This window comes from Neophocaena asiaeorientalis, unplaced genomic scaffold (genome assembly GCF_003031525.2).
Source record: "Neophocaena asiaeorientalis asiaeorientalis breed wild unplaced genomic scaffold, Neophocaena_asiaeorientalis_V1.1 scaffold965, whole genome shotgun sequence".
Lineage (NCBI taxonomy): Eukaryota > Metazoa > Chordata > Mammalia > Artiodactyla > Phocoenidae > Neophocaena > Neophocaena asiaeorientalis.
In genome coordinates, this window is record NW_020172079.1 from 628,561 (window position 1) to 645,507 (window position 16,947).

A 16,947-nucleotide genomic window follows, 5' to 3' on the forward strand; every position below is an offset into this window, starting at 1 on the left:
CACCCTACATCTTGTTTATACATTCATCTGTCGATGGACATTTAGGTTGTTTCCATGTTTTGGCTATTGTGAATAGTGCTGCTCTGAACATAGGGGTGCATGTATCTTTTTGAATTATAGTTTTGTCCAGATATAAGCCCAGGTGTGGGATTGCTGGATCATATGCCAACTTTATTTTTAGGTTTTGTTTTGTTTTGTTTTTTTGCTGTATACGTGCCTCTCACTGTTGTGGCCTCTCCCGTTGTGGAGCACAGGCTCCGGACGCGCAGGCTCAGTGGCCATGGTTCACGGGCCCAGCCGCTTCGTGGCATGTGGGATCCTCCAGGACCGGGACACGAACCCGCGTTCCCTGCATTGGCAGGCAGACTCTCAACCACTGCGCCACCAGGGAAGACCTATTTTTAGTTTTTTGAGGAAATTCCATACTGTTTTCCATAGTGGCTGCACCAACTTATATTCTCACCAACAGTGTAGGAGGGTTCCCTTTTCTCCACACCCTTTCCAGCATTCATTATTTGTAGACTTTTTAATGATGGCCATTCTGACCGGTGTGAAATGGTATCCCATTGTAGTTTTGATTTGCATTTCTCTAATAATTAGTGATGCTGAGCATCTTTTCATGTGCCTGTTGGCCATGAGTATGTCTTTTTGGAGAAATGTCTATTTAGGTCTTCTGCCCATTTTTTGATTGGGCTGTTTGTTTTTTTTGTTGTTGTTGTTGAGTTATATTAACTGTTTGTTTATTTTGGAAATTAAGCCCTTGTCAGTCGCATCATTTGCAAACATTTTATCCAAGTCCATAGGTTGTCTTCTTGTTTTGTTTATGGTTTTCTTTGCTGTACAAAAGCTTGTAAGTTTGATTAGGTCCCATTCGTTTATTTTTGCTTTTATTTCCATTCCCTTGGGAGACTGACCTAAGAAAACATTGTTTCAATTTATGTCAGAGAATGTTTTGCCTATGTTGTCTTCTAGAAGTTTTATGGTGTCATGTCTTATGTTTAAATCTTTAAGCCATTTTGAGCTTTATTTTTTTGTATGGTGTGAAGGTGTGTTCTAACTTCTTTGATTTACGTGTGGCTGTCCAGCTTTCTCAATGCCACTTGCTGAAGAGACTGTCTTTAAGATCTCAGAATGGAGGGATTGCAGAACGAATGGATTAAAAAAAAGTAATCCAACTATATGCTTTCTACAAGACACTCACTTTAGAATCAAAGATACAAATAGGTTGGAAGTGAAAGGATGGCAAAAGGTACATTCCATGCAAACAGTCACCAAAAGGGAGCTGTAGTGGCAATACTTAAATCAGACAAAATAGACTTTAAGGCTAAATAGTTACAGAGAAATTGTTACAGACTAAAAGAGACAGAGAAGTGTCTGAATCCATCAAGAAGATATAGCAATTAAAAACCCAGATGTACCTTACAACAGAGCCCCAAAATATATGAAGCAAAAAATGACAGAATCAAAGGGAGAAACAGACAGTTTTACATTAATAGTTGGAGACTTCAACCCCACTTTCAATACTAGAACAACTATACAAAAGATAGACAAGGAAATAGAAAACTTGAACAATACTATAAACCAACTACATCAAACAGAAACATAAAGAACACTTCACCTAACAACAGCAGATTGCATATTCTTCTCAAACGTCCTCAGCTATAGACCATATACTGGACCACAAAACAAGTCTCAGTAACTTTTAAAAAGATGTAAATCATACAGAGTGTCTTTTCCAACCACAGTGGAATGAAGTTAGAAATCAATAACGAAAGGAAATCTGGAAAATTCACAAATGTTTATAAATTAAACGGCACTTTTTTATAGTTTAGAAAATTGTGGCAAAATATGCATAACAAAAATTTTTACCATTTTAATAATTTTTAAGTGTACAGTTCAGTGGAATTAAAGTTCATTCACATTATTGTGCAACCATACCACTGTCCATCCATCTCCAGAACATTTTCATCATCCCAAATTGAAACTCTGTACCCATTAAAAAATAACTCCCCACTCCTTCTGTCTCTATGAATTTGACTATTCTAGGCACTTCATATAAGTTGAATCATATAATATTTGTCCTTCTGTATCTGGCTTAATTCACTTGGCGTAATGCCTTTAAAGTTCATCCATGTTGTATCATGTATCAGAATTTCATTCTTTTCTAAGACTGAATAATATTCTATTGTATGTATATAACACATTTTGTTTATCCATTCGGCCATCAATGGACATTTGGGCTGTTTCCACCTTTGGTTGTTGTGAATAATGCTTCCATGAACATTGGTATACAAATATCTGTTCAAGTTGTGGCTTTCACTTCTTGGGGTGCATACCCAGAGGTGTAATTGCTGGATCATATGGTTATTCTATGTTTAATTTTTTGAGGAACTGTCCTATTGTTTTCCACAGTGGCTGCACCATTTTACATTGTGCATTTATAATGCACAGGGTTCCAAGTTTTCCACATTTTTACCAACACTTGTTATTATCATTTTTAAGTAATAGCCATTGTAATAGGTGTGAAATGGTATCTTATTGTGGTTATGATTTGCATTTCCCTAAGAATTATTGATGTTGATATCGAATATCTTTTCATGTGCTTATTACCCATTTGTATATATTCTTTGGAGAAATGTTTATTCAAGTTCTTTGCCTATTTTTGAATTTAGCTGGTTTTTGTGTTGTTGTTCCTGAGTTTTAGGAGTTCTTTACGTACTCTAGATATATTAATCTTTTATCAGATAAATGATTTGCAAACATTTTCTCCCATTCTGTGGATTGCCTTATTATTTTGTTGATAGTGTGCTTTGCTACAAAATAGTTTTTAAACAACAAACTCTTAAATAATCAATAGGTCAAAGAAGAAATCACAGGGAAAATCAGAACATACTTTGAGATGAATGAAAACAAAACCACAAGATTCTGAAACTTATGTGGCATGGTGAAAGCAGTGCTTAGAGAGAAATTTATAGCTGTAAGTGCATACATTAAAAAGCAAAAAAGGGCTTCCCTGGTGGCACAGTGGTTGAGAATATGCTAATGCAGGGGACACGGGTTCGAGCCCTGGTCTGGGAGGATCCCACATGCCACGGAGCAACTGGGCCCATGAGCCACAACTACTGAGCCTGCGTGTCTGGATCCTGTGCTCCCCAACAAGAGAGGCCACGATAGTGAGAGGCCCACGCACCACGATGAAGAGTGGCCCCCGCTTGCCACAACTAGAGATAGCCCTTACACAGAAACGAAGACCCAACACTGCAAAAATAAAAATAAATAAATAATAAACTCCTACCCCTAACATCTTAAAAAAAAAAAAAAAAAGCAAAAACGATCTCAAATCAATAACCCAACCTTCCACCTTAAGTAACTAGAAAAATAAGAGCAAAGTAAATCCAACCAGAAGGAAGAATATAATAAAGATTAGAGCAGAGATAAATGAAACAGAGTATAAAATCAATAGAGAGAATGGATGAATATAAAATTTGGTTCTTTGAAAAACAACAGAGACTTCCCTGGTGGTGCAGTGGTTAAGAATCTGCCTGCCAATGCAGGGGACACAGGTTTGATCCCTGGTCTAGGAAGATCCCACGTGCTGTGGAGCAGCTAAGCCCATGTGCCACAACTACTGAAGCCTGCACACCTAGAGCCCATGCTCTGCAATGAGAAGCCACCGCAATGAGAAGCCCACGCACCACAACGAAGAGTAGCCCTTGCTCGCTGCCACAACTAGAGAAAGCCTGAGCGCAGCAATAAAGAGCCAATGCAGCCAAAGATAAAAGTAAATTAATTAATTTAAAAAATAAAAATAAAAGTGTTTATTGAAAAAAAAAGAAAAACAACGAAATTGACAAACTTTTAATCAGACTGACCAAGAAAGAAAGAAGACTCAAATTAGAAATGAAAGTGAGTGCATTACTACAGACATTACAGAAATAAAAAGGATTATTATGAATAGGTATATGGCAACAAATTAGGTAGATGAAATTGAGAAATTCCTAGAAACACAAAAACTACAAAAACCAATTCAAGAAGAAATAGAAAGTCTGAATATACCTATGACAAAAGAAATTATTGAATCAGTAAGCAAAACCCTACCAACAAAGGAAATCCCAGGACCAGTTGTCTTCACTGGTGAATTCTAGCAAACATTTAAAGAAGAATTAAAACCGATCCTTCTCAACCCTTTCAAAAAAGTGAAAGAGGAGGGAATACTTCGTAACTCATCCTATGAGACCAGTAGTACCCTGATAGTAAAGCCAGACAAAGACATCACAAGAAAAGAAAACTATAGACCAATATCCCATATGAGCCTAGTTGCAAAAATCCTCAACAAAATCCTAGCTACTGAATCTAGCATATTAAAAGGATTGTATACCATAATCAATTGGGATTTATCCCAGGAATATAAGCATGGTTCAATATATGAAAATCAATCAATATAATATACCTTATTAATAGAATACATGAAAAAACACACAATTATCTTATTAGATGCAGAAAAAGCATTTGACAAAATTCAACACACATTCATGATGAAGACACTCAACAAACTAAGAATACATAGGACCTTGTTCAAACTGATAAAGGACTTATGTGAAAAACCCACAGCTGATATCTTACTTAATGGTGAAAGACTGAAATCTTTCCCTAAGATCAGGAACGAGATAAAGATGTTTCCTCCCACCATTTCTATTCAAGTTCTAGCGAGGACAAATTAAAAGGAATCTAAATTGGAAAGAAAGAAGCAAAACTGTCTCTATTCACAGATGGCATGATATTATGTGTAGAAAATTCTAAAGAATCCACAAAAAACCATGAGAGTTAATAAATTCAAAGTTTCAGGATACAAGATCAGCATACAAAAGTCAGTTTTATTTCTACACACTAGCAGTGAACAATCAAAAAATGAAATTAAGAGAACAAATTCATTTAGAATAGCATTAGCATCAAAAAGAATAAATTACTTAGAAATTAATATAACCAAGGAGGTACAAGATATGTGCACTGAAAATTATAAAACATTACTGAAAGAAATGAAAGAATAAATGGTTTGGAAGATTTAGATTTAAGATGGCAATACTCCCAAATTTAATGCAATTCCCATCAAAATTCTGACTTCCTTTTTTGCAGAAATGGACAAGCTGATCCTAAAATTCATATGGAATTTCAGGGGACCCAGAATAGCCAAAATAATCTTGAAAAAGAACAAAGCTGGAAGACTCATATTTACCGATTTTAAAGCTCACTTACTACAAGGCAATAGTAATCAAGGTGGTGTGCTACTGGCATAAGAATAGACAAACAGATCAATGTCCAGAAATAAACCTATATATATCTATGGTCAATTGATTTACACAAGGCTGCCAAGACTATTCAATGGGGAAAAAATAGTCTTTTCAACAAATTGTGCTGGGACAACTGAATAACACGTGCAAAAGAAGGAAATTGAACCCTACCCTCACACCATAATCAAAAATTAACTCAAAATGGTTATTTGTAGAGAGGTGGATGGACCTAGAGACTGTCATACAGAGTGAAGTTGAGTCAGAAAGAGAAAAACAAATACTGTGCTAAAACATATATATGGAATCTAAAAAAAATGGTTCTGAAGAACCTAGGGGCAGGCCAGGAATAAAGACACAGACATAGAGAATGGACTTGAGGACATGGGGAGGGGGAAAGGTAAGCTGGGACGAAGTGAGAGTATGGCATGGCCTTATATATACTACCAAATGTAAAATAGATAGCTAGTGGGAAGCAGCAGCATAGCACAGGGAGATCAGCTCGGTGCTTTGTGACCACCTAGAGGGGTGGGATAGGGAGGGTGGGAGGGAGATGCAAGAGGAAGGAGATATGGGGATATATGTGTATGTATAGCTGATTCACTTTGTTATAAAGCAGAAACTAACACACCATTGTAAAGCAATTATACTCCAATAAAGATGTTAAAAAAAATAATTAACTCAAAATGGATCAGAGACCTAAAGGTAAGAGGTGAAACTGTAAACCTCTTAGAAGAAAACAGGGTACATTTCTATGACCTCAGATTTGGCAATGGATTCTTAGATATAACACCAAAAATATAAACAAAAAAGAAAAAACTTGGACTTTATCAAAATTAAAAATTATTGTGCATTAAAGGACAATATAAAGAAAGTGAAAAGACAACCCACAGAATGGGAGAAAATATTTGCAAATCATATATCTGATAAGGGTCTATTATTCAGAATATATAAAGAACTCTTACAAGTAAACAAACAAACAAACAAAAAGCCCAAACAACTCAAATAAAAAATGGGCAAAGGATTGAATGGACATTTTTCCAAAGAAGATATACAAATGGCTAATAAGCACATGAAAAGATGATCAACATCATTTGTTATTAAAGAAATGAAAATCATAACTACGAGATACCACTTCACATCCACTAGAGTAGCTACAATAAGCAAACAAACAAAAAACAACAACAACAAATCCAGAAAATAACATGTTGTTGAGAATGTGGAGAAATTGGAACACTCATATACTGCTGATGGGAATGTAAAATGGTGCACCCGTTGTAGAAAACAGTTCGGCTGTTCCTCAAAAAGTTAAACGTAGAAGTATCAACAACCCAGCAAATACACTCCTAAGCAACTATACTCCAATAAAATTTTTAAAAAATAGGTGGTCAAACAAAACTCTTGCATGAGTGTTCATAGCAGCCTTATTGTAACCAAAAAGAAGTAACAACCCAAATGTCCATCAATTGGTGAATAGATAAACAAAAGGTGGTGTATATCTATACAATGGATTATAATTTAGCCATGAAATATTGATACGTGCTACAATACGGATGAACCCTGGAAAAACTGCTAAGTGGAAGAAGCCCATAAAAGGCGATATGTTGTGTGATTCTATTTATGTGAAATGTCCAGAGTAGGCAAATCTATAGCACCATAAAATTCCCAAGGGCTAAGGGGAGGGGTGAGTGAGGGAATGACTGCTTGATGGGTCTGGGTTTCTGTCTGAGGTGACGAAAATGTTCTGGACCTAGATAGTGGTGATGCTTGCACACATTCTGCACGTACTAACAGCCACTGAATTATACACTTTGAAATTGTTAAAATGCTGACTTTTATGTTGGTGGATTTAAAAAAATTACTGTGAAGAAAATGCAAAAGCGGGCTTCCCTGGTGGCGCAGCGGTAGAGAGTCCGCCTGCCGATGCAGGGGACATGGGTTTGTGCCCCGGTCCGGGAAGATCCCACATGCCGCGGAGTGGCTGCGCCCGTGAGCCATGGCCGCTGAGCCTGCGCGTCCGGAGCCTGTTGCTCCGCAGCGGGAGAGGCCACAACAGTGAGAGGCCCGCGTACCAAAAAAAAAAAAAAAAATGCAAAAGCAAGCCACAGACTGGAAGAAAATATTCACAATACAAATCTGACAAAAAATTCAAATCCAGAATAGAAGAACTCTTACAGTTCAGTAGTGAAAAGACAAATAACCCAATTACAAATGGGTAAAAGGCTTGAAAAGACATTTCACTAAAGAGGATGAATGAAAGCAAAATGCACATGAAAAGGTGCTCGACATTGCCATCAGGGAAATGCAAAGTGAAACCAAAATGAGGCAACCATTTACACCGCTAAAATGGCTAATATTAAAAACTCAAACCATATACCGAAAAGTATTGCCAAGGATGTGAAATGTTCAGAACTTCTGGTGGGAATGTGAAATGGTTACAATCACCCTGGAAAACTGTAAGTTTCTTATAGACATACACCTACCCTGTTACTCAACCACAGAAAAGACTTGTATATGGATCTCCACAGCAGCTTTAATCATAATAGCCCAAAATTGGAAAGAGCCCAAAATGTCTATCATCAGATGAATGGATAAGTAATTTATGGTATATTCATGCAGTAGCTTACTACTTGGTGATTAGGAGTCAATTATTGATACAGGCAAAGCATGGATGAAGCTCAAAAGCATTATGCTGAGCAAAAGAAGCAGGATACAAAAGAGTATATTTTGTGTTATTCCATACAGAGTTCAAGAACAAGCAAAATTAATCAATTGTGATAGGAATAAAAACTTTGGTTTTCTCTTGGTAGAGTGACTAGAAGGAGATACAAGGGAACTTCTGGGGTGATGGAAATGCTGTGTATCCTGCTTGGGGTGGTGTTTACATGAACGTGCATGCATTTGTAAAAACTCATCAAAATGTACACTTAAAATCTGTGCTTTTTATTGTCCATACATGATACTTCTATTAAAAGAGAAATTGAGAGGAAAGCAAGCAGAGATAATAAGGCAACTTCACTGTAAGGCTTGCTAGAAGGAATTTAGAGAAATAAGCCAGTAACTGGAGGGGAAGTTGAGACCAAGAGTATGTATTGATATGTTTGTGTGTGCTTCTGTGTGTGTGTGCCCATATGTGTGTGCATATGTGTGTGCACACGTGTGTGTGCTTTAATGAGAGACTTTGTAAGCATGTTTGCTACTGATGGTGATGATCCAATAGAGAAAAACTGATGATGCAGAGAAAGAGGGGAAATTACAGAGCAAAGACCTTTAGAAGAGAGGTGAAGAAACATAGGATGCAGCAGAGCATCTTGGTAGCAGGAAATAATTTTGTTCTGTTTTCCCCAGACAGTTGAACCAGGGTCAAACAAAGGAAGTCACAAGGAGGTAGATCTCGGATCAGCATAAAGGGTTTTTTTTTGAGAAGTAGTACTGTTGCCCTCTCAGGCCACCCTGAGGGGTAGTGAGTTCTGTCTCCAGGGGCACGAGGGCCACTGTAGCAGGAAACACTAGCCTCACATTGTCTCTGGGCTGTTCCACCCACGAGCCTGTGGATCCCAGACTAGGTGGACGGAAATGCAGGGCCAGCCCCTACTGCCTGCTGCATGCATGCCTGCCACAAACCCTTCCTACCTTTCTGCAGATGCCGGTGCGCCTGTCTACTTCTATGAGTTTCAGCATCGGCCCCAGTGCTTAAAGGATAAGAAGCCACCTTTTGTCAAAGCTGATCATACTGATGAAATCCGCGTTGTCTTTGGAGGTGCCTTCCTGAAGGGCGACATTGTCATGTTTGGTTAAGAAACTGGCTTCAGGGGCTCCTGCTCTTGCAGGAACACGAGCTTGGGATGAGTTGGGGAGAAGATGAGAATCTCCATTGTTAGCGCGAAGCCTCACCAACCGCAACACTATGCAGGGGCTGGGAGGACTGGCAGGGTGGTTTACAGACACAACCTTTCCCTGGAGAATGTCTCCACTCGTAGTTTTAGAAAAAAGGGCCAAGAAAAAGAGGGGCCAACATTTGCTTGATGAGTGTTTTTCTCTGGACTAAAGCCTATAGGGGTGGGCACTTGGGGGCACTCATGCAATCTGATTTTTTTGGAAAAAAAAAACAACAACCCACTTACTTCCTTCTCTTTGACACCTGGTCTCACCCTCCCTGCCCTTCCCAGAGCTCCCGTGAGGCTACCACTCAGGGCTTTCAAAGGCAAGAACCACATTTTTCATAATTGCAGCTGAAAGTTGTCTGGATCCAGGTGATCTAATGTAAATGCTTGTGAACTATTTCTGGTGAGGTTAGCTCATTTATTCCTGAATTTATGACCTGTTCAGTGCCTAAAATAATAAGCCAATCAGATGAGGTTATCAAAATTTTAAAAACCATAGGAACTACACATGGGAGTTATGACTAAACTATTTAGTTAAAAACTTGCACAGTGTAGGCTCTTAACCAGTTCATGCTAGCCGCTCCATGAAAAGGACAGAACCTCTCCTCTAGAGTGTGTCTGTGCAGTGCGGTTTGTTCATCGTTTTATTTATTCTTTCTTATCTTATAATGCCAATACTAACAGAACTACCTCCTAGGTTGTCATAAGGATTAAATGAAACAATTCTCATAAATCATATGGTGAGTGCTTAAGAAATATTACTATTATTATTACTCAGTAACCATCAGTGAACCTGTACTATGTGATGGGCACATGGACTCTCAAAAATGGAAAAAATGAACAACATATGTATGTATCAAAGGGTTAAATTCCTTGATATCTAAAGAGCTCATAAAATCAATGAGAAAAACACAACCCAGTCAAAAACTGGGTAACAGATATAAATAGTTTATGGAAAGGGAAACATGTGGCTTTTAAACATAAAAATCCATTCAACCTCGCTCATAGCAAAGAGGATTAAAAACTAACCTTGACCAAGGACTCATTTTTCATAGATCAAGGTTGGCAAGAACATTTTACATAATGTATTTGAGCAGGTGGGGGAAAATTGATAACCTCATATGTCAATGGAAAACTCTATCAAAATTTAAAATGTGTGTAGTTTTTAGCCCAGCAATTCAACTTCTGGAATTTTTTATGCAATTATACTTCCACATGTGCAAAAATATACACACACAAACACACACTAAAACATTGCTTTTACGAGCAAAAGATTGAAAAAAATGTCAAGAACCATCAATACAGTACTGGATACATGAATTATATATTTACATATATATATTTATGTATTGTATATTTATAGAGCAATAAATGGAGCAGTAAATGGAAGGTTTATAGGCAGCAATATGGAACTAACTCCTGGATACAATTTTAGTGAAAGAGAAAGATGTATAATGTGTGTCCACGGTAGCATCAAGTATGTTAAATGTGTCTGCTTAAACCCTCATGCACGGCTAGACTCCTTCAGAAGTTCACTCAAGAATGTGGTAACAATGGTTGCCTCTGAGGCTGGTAACTCGGTGACTAGAGGGAAGAGACGGAGAAACTTACTTTCATTAGATATACTTCCTGCATTTTGAACTTTGTGCTTTAAGCAGTGTTACATTTTCAAATAAAGAAGTACAATAATTGATTGATCGAGAGAGAGAGGTGTCTCTGTCCCCAAGGAACTTGCAGTCCCGTGGAAAGGGCAGGAAGAGCATTGGATGGTCAGGGAAGATGTGTGTTCAGCCTCCACCATTTGGAACCATGATTCTTCAGGCAAGTCAGTATCTGCAAATACGCGATGAGTGCAGTGAAACGGCTGAGCAGGAACATGTTGCGATATTGGGCTAACTTTGCTCGGACTGGTTAAGTGAACCTCCCAGCTTCCTCCGTAACCAGGTATTTGAGGCTGAAAATCTCTCACTTCCAGGAATCCTAATGGGGAAGGCCTGCCCCTGTGGCTGGCCTACGATCAGACCGAGGAATACTTACAGCTGGACTTGAACATGAGTGTGGGACAGAGACTGAAAGAGCTGGAGCTGGAGTTTTGGACGGACACCCTCCCCCTGATGATGTCCTCTTCCAGAATGCTCCTTGCTTCTCTTTCTTTCTTAACCTTCCTTTCTCTGCTCCTGCCTTTCATTTTCTCTTTTGCTCCTATCTTTGTGTGATTCTGGTTTTCCTTTTCCTTCTGTGGTTTCTCCCACAATCATTAGCTTCATCTGTGTTTAGCTACTTTATGGAGTCAACTGCTTTAGCTGATGTTTTGGGAACTTGGGGATGATCGTTAAAGAATTATTTTCAACGTCAAAAAACGCAATTTGGGGCTTCCCTGGTGGCGCAGTGGTTGAGAGTCTGCCTGCCGATGCAGGGGACGTGGGTTCATGCCCCGGTCCGGGAAGATCCCACATGCCACGGAGTGGCTGGGCCCGTGAGCCATGGCCGCTGAGCCTGCGCATGCGGAGCCTGTGCTCCGCAACGGGAGAGGCCACAACACTAAGAGGCCCGCGTACCGCAAAAAAAAACAAAAACAAAAACGCAATTTGCCTTGGAAAGCTACCAGATTTCTTCAATAAATCTGCAGGAGGGCTGGCCTATTAGTTGGCATCATAATGATCTTGTTACTCATATAAAATAAAATAAGAATGCAAAATATGTACAGGGAGCAGAATTTAATTATGGGCTGAAAACTCTCCCCCTCTACCCCAGCATCCAAGATGAAGTGAACTTTCTAACATGTCTTGGTGTGTGTTACCTGAATTATGTGTCCTCCAACCCCCATCTAGGTGGGTTTTAGCCACGAACCAAGCATGGATGTCCTGAACATCACTGCCTTGAACTGGCTCTCTTCTCTGGCTCAGGAGTTATGTCGGGGAGAGGGACACACCAGAGACCCTGCTCAGAAATGGAAAACAGACATCCTCCAAGTTCTGGAATGCAGAAGTCAAACACCAGGCAGCAAGTTCAGTCAGAGATTTCCAAGAAGAAAGGATGTTTTACTGATGGGGTGGAGACTAATCCATCATTCAATAAATCTACATTGGGTACCTGATATGTACCAGCAATAGCCCCACTGGGGTTACAACGGTTAACGAAGACATACTCTCCATCAAATGGTGAGCAAACAGACAGTAAGCAAACATTCACACAAGTGACTATCTTAAGATATATAGTTGAAGAGTTCACTTAGTAAAGAAGGTGTTTTAAGAAAGTGTAAGAGGGGAACCTAATTGAGGTGAAAGTCTTAGGAAGTCTCTCTGGAGAAATAACATTTGTAATAAGAAAGGATGAATTAAAGTTAACCAGATGATAAGTAGGGAGAATGTTATACATACCATCATTCAAAGGATGCACTTTTACTTTTTATATAATTCCTGTTACATCCATATAATTTACCCAGGTAATTACTATTTATTTCTGATTCCTTCAAAGTTACACGAAGTACATAGAATAGGAGGGTCTCTGAAATGTCAGTAACTTACAGTTCTTCTGGGTCAGAGATCTTCAACTTATAGCCTGAATCTGACCTCCAGAAGAGTTTTGGTTAGCTCACACAATGTCAAATATGTTTTGGAATTAGTTTCCACCTAATTTTAAATTAGGGACATTTCACATTAAAAGCCATACTTCCAGCTTCTCAAAAACAACAACAACAGATCCGGCAACATTAGAACTGTATTCCCACATGGTAACTAGGGCTTCTGAAAGCCCATATAACACCTTCGTGCAAATTAGAAGGTATCCTTTTCTCAAAACCCTCTACAGAAAATATCTACATCTATGATGTGAATGACATATCCTCTGAAATAGTGTCTTTGGGCAGTGCACAACCTTCATAACTGTTCTCAGCGACCCTGATAAAACAATCTGCAGGAGCTGAGGAGTGACTATCCCTTTACAAAGGCATGAACTCTCAACTTTCCCCAGTCCTCACTATTCTCCATTGTCTTGGTCCTGGCCCATTTCAAAACTCACTGATATTACCTGCCCCCTGAAGGTGTTTAAGTTTGGACCCCTTACCTCTCATTTTACAGTAATCTGCAAGGGGGAAGAGACTCACCCAAGATGACTTGTGAGTTAGCAGCAAGTCAACACCAGGCCTTGAGTCTCTTGTCACTCCAGTGCAAGACTCTTCCTGCCATGCTGCCTGCCTCCCTCAGCAGATGGTCCAAAGCTGTTGGATTATCTCTAGTTTAGGTGATTTTGAGAGTTGTGGGTGAGTGATGTTCGGGCCATTTTATGGTTGTTAAAAGAGGGACTGAGATGCATACAAGCAAGCTGGAAATTCAGTTGCCTCTGCAGCTGCAGAAGGCTAATTTCTACATTGGTATTTGGTAAAACTAACAGCTAGAAAAATATCACTCAACTCATATTTTTAAATATTACTATATTAAATGAAATTACACATTATATACTGCTTGCAGTCCTAGTGTCATCAAATATGGTTCTTATTTTGGTTGGTACCTTGCAGGAGGAAGCATATATCCACTTCATCCAGATACAGGGCCCTCTTCCCTCCTTGTTCCTGTCCACATGCAATCAAATATTTTATCAAATTAAAGTTGAAATATAAATGACAGTTGGAGGGCTTCCCTGGTGGCACAGTGGTTGAGAGTCTGCCTGCCGATGCAGGGGACACGGGTTCGTGTCCCGGTCCAGGAAGATCCCACATGCCACGGAGCGGCCAGGCCCGTGAGCCGTGGTCGCTGAGCCTGCACGTCCAGAGCCTGTGCTCCGCAACGGGAGAGGCTCAACAGTGAGAGGACCGTGTACCACAAAAAAAAAAAAAAAAAAAAAAAAAAAAAAAAAAAATGACAGTTGACATCCAGGTTTTTATCATTTAATTTAGAATTTTATATGGGGTGTAAGTAGAAGATACACTTGGAGGGTTTTTCCAAAATCCAGTGCCCTTCCACACCCAGTCCAACTTAGGCATAATCTTCTTGGGTAGGACTTGGGAATCTATATTTTCAGTTTTTACGTGTTCAGTGTACACGCTGAATAAGAACTGCTGAGCATTAAGCATGTGTCATATGTATTTTCCAAGTTGCCAGAGGGTCTTTAAAAAATCAGCTTTTATGGGGCATGGCCAAGATGGCAGAGTAGGAAGATCCCAATTTCACCTATTTTCATGGGCACATCTAAATTACACCTATCTACAGACCAACTATCAATGAGAATGACCTGAAGACTAGCAGAAAAGATCTTGTATAATTAAAGATATTAATTTTAAAAGGAACTACAATGAGATGGGTAGGAGGCACAGAGATGTCATATAGTCAAGATCCATACCCCTGCATAGGCAACCCACAAACAGGATTATAATTACAATTGCAGAGGTTCCCCTCAAGAGTGAGGGGTCAAAGCCCCACACTGGGCTCCCCAGTCCAGGGGTCCTGCACTGGGAAGATGAGCCCCCAGAACATTTGGCTTTGAAGACCAGTGGGTCTAACTTTCATGAGAGACAGAGGGCTGTAGAAAATAGAGACTCCATTCTTAAGGGCACACACAAAATTTCACATGCTTAGAGATCCAGAGCAGAAGCAGGAATTTGAAATGACCTGGGTCAGACTCATTACAGAAGGCGAACATCACCTTGATACTGAAACCAGGCAAAGATATCACAAAAAATAAAATTGCAGGTCAATATCACTAATGAACGTAGATGCAAATTCCTTAACAAAATATTAGCAAATTGAATTCAACAATGCATTAAAAGGAACATATACCATGATCAAGCAGAATTTATGCCAGACATGCAACGATAGTTCAATATCTGCAAATTGATCACTGTGAAACACCACATCAACAAATTGAAGAATAAAAATCATATGATAATCTCAATAGATATAGAAAAATCTTTTGACAAATTTTGACATCCATTTATGATAAAAACTCTCAAAAAAGTGGATGTAGAGGGAACAAATCTCAACATAATATAGGCCATATATGACAAACCCACAGGTAACATCATACTCGATAGTGAAAAGCTGAAAGCATTTCCTCTAAGGTCAGGAACAAGATAAGGATGCCCACTTTCACCACTTTTATTCAACTTAGTACTGGAAGTCTTAGCCACAGAACTCTGAAAAGAAAAAGAAATAAAAGGAATCCAGATTGGAAGAAAGAAGTAAAACTGTTACTGTTTGCAGATGACATGATACTATATATAGAATATCCTAAAGACACCACTGAAAAAAAATTAGAACTCATCAATGAATTCAGTAAAATTGCAGGATAAAAAATTAATATACAGAAATGTGTTGTGTTTCTATACACTAACAATGAGCTACCAGAAAGAGAAATTTAGAAAACTATTCCATTCACAATCACATCAAAAAGAATAAAATACCTAGAAATAAATCTAACTAAGGTGATAAAAGACCTGTACTCAGAAAACTGTAAGACACTGATGAAAAAATTGAACATGACACAAACAAATGGAAAGATATACCATGCTCATGGATTGGAAAAATTGACATTGTTAAAATGACCCTACTACCCAAGGCAATCTACAGATTCAACACAATTCCTATCAATATACCTATGGAAATTTTCACAGAACTAGAACTAGTATTTCCAAAATTTGTATGGAATACAATACAATAGCCAAATACAATAGCCAAAACAATATTGAGAAAGAAGAACAAAACTGGAGGTATCATGTTTTTTGATTTCAAACTCTGGTACAAAGCTACAGTAATTGAAACAGTATGATACTGGCATACACACACACACACACACACACACACAAAGACACATAGATCAGTGGAACAGAAGAGAGAGTCCAGAAGTGAATTCACACTTATATGGCCAATTAATGTAGGACAAAGTTAGCAAGAGTATACAATGGGGTAAAGACAGCCTCTTCAATAAATGGTGCTGGGAAAACTGGACAGCAACATGCAAAAGAATCAAATGACTGCTTTCTCACACCATATACAAAAATATATTCAAAATGGATTAAAGACTTGAATGTAGGACCCGAAACCATAAAATTTGTAGAAGAAAACATAGCCAGTACATTATTTGACATCAGTCTTAGCAATATTTTTTTTTGGATCTGTCTCCCCAGGTAAGGGAAACAAAAGCCAAAACAAACAAATGGAGCTACATCAAACTGAAAAGGTTTTACACAGCAAAGGAAGCTGTCAACAAAACAAAAAGGCCATCTATTGAATGGGCGAAGATATTTGCAAATGATATATATGATAAGGGGTTAATGTCCAAAATATACAAAGAACTCAGAACTCAACATCGATAAAACAAACAACCTGATTTTAAAATGGTCAGAGGACCTGAACAGACATTTTTCCAAAGAAGATATACAAAGGCCAACAGGCACATGAAAAGATGTTCAGCGTCACTAATCATCAGGGAAATGAAAATCAAAACCACAATGAGATATCACTCACACCTGTTAGAATGACTGTCATCAAAAAGATAACAAATAGCAAGTGTTGGGGAGGATGTGGAGGAAAGGGAACCCTTGGCATTGTTGGTGGGAATGTAAATTTGGTGCAGTTACTATGCAAAACAGTACGGAGAATTCTCAAAAAAATGAAAATAGAACTGCCATATGATCCAGCAGTTTTACTCCTGGGTATTTTTCCAAAGGAGACATAAACACTAATTTGAAAAGGTATATGTATCCCTATGTTCATTGCAGAATTATTTATAATAGGTAAGATATGGAAGCAACCTAAGTGCCCATCAATAGGAGAATGGATAAA

General features: G+C 38.6%; 1 protein-coding gene across 1 annotated transcript in view; it reads left to right on the forward strand.

Moving 5' to 3' along the window:
* CES5A (carboxylesterase 5A) overlaps positions 1 to 13,123 on the forward strand; it is a 29,406-nt gene extending 16,283 nt beyond the window's left edge. The window contains 4 exon segments of the mRNA XM_024751464.1: positions 8,929 to 9,073; positions 10,991 to 11,079; positions 11,123 to 11,367; positions 13,088 to 13,123. Of these exon segments, the coding sequence (XP_024607232.1) occupies positions 8,929 to 9,073; positions 10,991 to 11,079; positions 11,123 to 11,367; positions 13,088 to 13,123 (515 nt within the window).
* The last annotated feature ends 3,824 nt before the right edge of the window (positions 13,124 to 16,947 follow it).